Source organism: Neltuma alba, unplaced genomic scaffold, assembly GCF_004799145.2.
Source record: "Neltuma alba isolate B1F8T4 unplaced genomic scaffold, ASM479914v2 tig00011331_pilon, whole genome shotgun sequence".
Lineage (NCBI taxonomy): Eukaryota > Viridiplantae > Streptophyta > Magnoliopsida > Fabales > Fabaceae > Neltuma > Neltuma alba.
The window spans coordinates 25,301-28,658 of NW_021636036.1; the positions used below are offsets into that span (position 1 = coordinate 25,301).

Consider the following 3,358-nt stretch of genomic DNA (forward strand, 5'->3'; position numbering starts at 1 on the left):
GATCGGATGTGATACATATTGAATAATAAATCACATGAATGTGAGTGAAGATGAGTTACAAGATTAAAGGCATAATGAAAAAATAATGTCTAATAAAAAATAGTCAGGGTTTGATAAAGTTAAAAAAAAAAGCCAAAAAAAAAATCCATACTTATAATATTCATAACATAAACCTCTCTCTTAATCTTTCACATTTTTTCTCTCTCTCCTTGCGAGTTCTTCAGGGACGTCAAGAGTAAAACATCGTCTCCATTCCATGCACCTTTTCCATCATAATTATTAGTAACCACTTTATATATCTTGTCTTTTGTGGCGGCTTTGTTTTTCACTTTTTCCTAAATCATAAAATTGTGAGAGAATAATTAAAATTATGCCTTGACAAAAAAAAAAAACAGTTTTGGACAACAACTTTTTTCTGCAAAATTACTTAAAAATAAGACTTCAGAGTTCAAACTATTACAAATTCTTGAATATGAATTGTAAGTCAAGAGTTAAGAGATTATATCTCAACAATAATTTATACTCTCTGATCCTTAATATAAGATCATATTTAACTTTTATTTTGATCCTAAATATAAGACCCCAATCCACTTTATCTCTTATATTTATACATTTTTTTTCCAAAGTAGCTCTTCTAACAATGATAGTTCTAATCAATACACTTGATTAGCAAGGATATTTTAGGAAAGACAACACATATTTAGAACAAATAACTAACTCAACTTACTTCCTAAATCTCCTCAAATTAGTCAACTGGCTTTTATAATTAGGACCGGAGGTAGTAATATTTATTATCTAATCATATTAACTAAAACATATCTATAATTCTAGTATCAATATAAAATATTAATATTAACATACCTCCTCTGTTTCTTACGCAGGATTTAGATGAAGTTGGATTTAGCCTTAAAACACTACCTCGTTGTGAAAATAATATTGAACTACATGTTATATTTTATATTTAGAGCCATTAGTATTATAAGATTTGTTGGTAAAAAAATCCACTTTATTTTAATATTTATGATATTTTTAAAGTGTTTATGTTAATTGCATATATTAAGAGAAATACTTTTAATTAGTAGTTTCAATGTAAATTATTACAGATTGACAGAAAATATTTTAGAAAAATTAGCACATATTTTGTATAAATAATCAACTTAATAAAAAAATTTAATTTTATAAATTAATTATCTAATTTTTATATTACAAATGAGATGGAGATCATTTATGCTCTCAATATTAGATTTTGTTTTCAGAATTAATGGAATAGGGGTAAAAAAAGAAGAAAAGAAAACAGTGCGTCGTAATGTAAGCAATTACGTAACAGGCGGCTGGTGGGGCCACCGGAAGCAATGACATAAGATTTTGAAATTTTAAAATTCTCCTCCTCTCTTCCTTGTATCTTCCGTCTCTGACTATAAAAGCCACAGCCATCGCACAATTTAATTTCCACACTTCATGGATCTCTTCCTCGCTCCATCTTCATTGTTTTCTTCTTCACTTCCCTGAAGTCGATCGATTTTACACTCAATATGGTAAACATGGCCTCTGCCACTCCGTCTTCATTCTCCTGTCTTGCTTCTTCACATTCCTCTTCCTTCGCAAAATTCTCAAAACATAATCCCTTGACTCCTAAACACGTCAAATTCAAACTCAGGATCAACAACAATGAAGGAAATTGCTTCCTTCATAGATCGCATTCTGAGTTTAATTCCATTCCTCAAATCCCTAGATTTTCCGATTCCGCCGCCTCACCCTCAGATGTCGTTGTTGCTGATAAGCTCAATCTGCTCGCTTCGGAGTTTAGGTCTCTCTCGGAGCCAATTGATCGGGTGAAAAGGCTATTGCATTTCGCGGCTCTTCTGCCTCCGCTGGAGGAATCGGCTCGCGTTCCGGAGAACAAAGTAAGGGGGTGCACGACTCAGGTGTGGTTGATCGCGGAGATGGACGAGTGTGGGAGGATGAGATTCAGAGCCGATAGTGATTCTGAGATATCGAAGGGTTTCTGTTGGTGCTTGATTTGGATGTTGGACGGCGCCGAGCCGGAGGAGGTGTTGACGGTGGAGGCGGAGGATTTGGCTGAGATGAACGCGGGCTTGCAAGTGAAGGCCCAGTCCAGAGTGAACACTTGGCATAATATTTTGTGCAGCATGAAGAAGGCCACCAAAGCCTTAGTCGTGACACATGGAAGGAAAACAGCTCGTGAAGGCTTGTCCTTCTGTAATTGTCACTGTTCAATATGATGCTTAATCACTCAAAAGCAAATAATCTGAAGATCTTATTACTCCTTCGTCTTGCAAATCATTAGCTTGATGACTACAAAGAAAATTGATACGCGTTGTACAGTGAAGTCTAAGATTTTATCCGCAGAAATTAGATTTTAAGATCAGGTTCAAGCAAAGTTCTTTGATACCTATTATGAAGTTGAAGACAACAGAAAAACTGTAAGAACTAAATAGTTATGCAATGCAGTTGTGCTGCCTTAATTTTTCAGATATTACAAGTTGTCTTACATTTGACTCTGGTGAGTTGGTCTTCATCTTGCAACTAGATTAACTATCAGTACTGTGAAGTCTCTTTGTATCGTTCCAATTTCATCGGATGTCTCGACCGGACAGTACTGTGAAGTCTTAGACAGCTACTATAAAGTTAAAAATAGTATGATATGTAAAACTTAATGACATAGAAAAACTGTACCATTGGATCAGTAATACAATCCTAGTGTTGCCTATTATGTTAAAAATTTGTCGTAGTACATTTACCTCTGGTGTATTGGTTATGAACAGGGTTTGGCTGTGAAGACACATACTGATATATGATGCCAAAATCTTGTGGCCTTTAGTCCTGAGTCTATGAAAATTAAAGCTCAATTGTTTTAGCAAATATCCATGTTGGTTCAGTGCCTGCATGATTGTTAGCAAGATTTGAGCTTTATGACACTTCTAGAATGAATATTTGGAATGACATCATTGATAATAGCTCTTTAATATTAATAATTGCATATGTCGTCTAGCTAGGGTTTATTTATTTATTTCTTTTTGAGACTTTCTTGACGCCATTAGTGCATAATTGGGCTCCACTCTGACGCAGGTATAGTATATATGATATAATCCTGATCAAGGAAAAGGAAGTTGTTATTGACTGTGTGATTATATACTATATTGTGGACAGAATTGAATTCTTCAAGTGATATATAATTAAAAACGGGGGAAATTTTGAGGGTGAAATACATAATGGTGCGGCTGTTGATACCTGGAGATCTATTAGTGCAAGCATATCTGCAAAGTTAATTGCTCAAGGCTCTTGCATCAATCATGGCCATCAAATTCCCCACCAGTACAGTAGATTTGTCTAAGGC

General features: G+C 34.5%; 1 protein-coding gene across 1 annotated transcript; it reads left to right on the forward strand.

Annotated features, from left to right (window-relative positions):
- The first annotated feature begins 1,474 nt into the window (after nucleotides 1-1,474).
- On the forward strand, nucleotides 1,475-2,731 carry LOC114712070 (sufE-like protein 2, chloroplastic). The gene has a single exon (XM_028896522.1). It carries the CDS (start codon nucleotides 1,533-1,535, stop codon nucleotides 2,241-2,243), a length of 711 nt encoding a protein of 236 aa, XP_028752355.1. The 5' UTR covers nucleotides 1,475-1,532; the 3' UTR covers nucleotides 2,244-2,731.
- The last annotated feature ends 627 nt before the right edge of the window (nucleotides 2,732-3,358 follow it).

Coding starts and splice junctions, on each gene's coding strand:
- LOC114712070 (XM_028896522.1), top strand. CDS start 1,533: ATGGTAAACATGGCCTCTGCCACTCCGTCTTCATTCTCCTGTCTTGCT.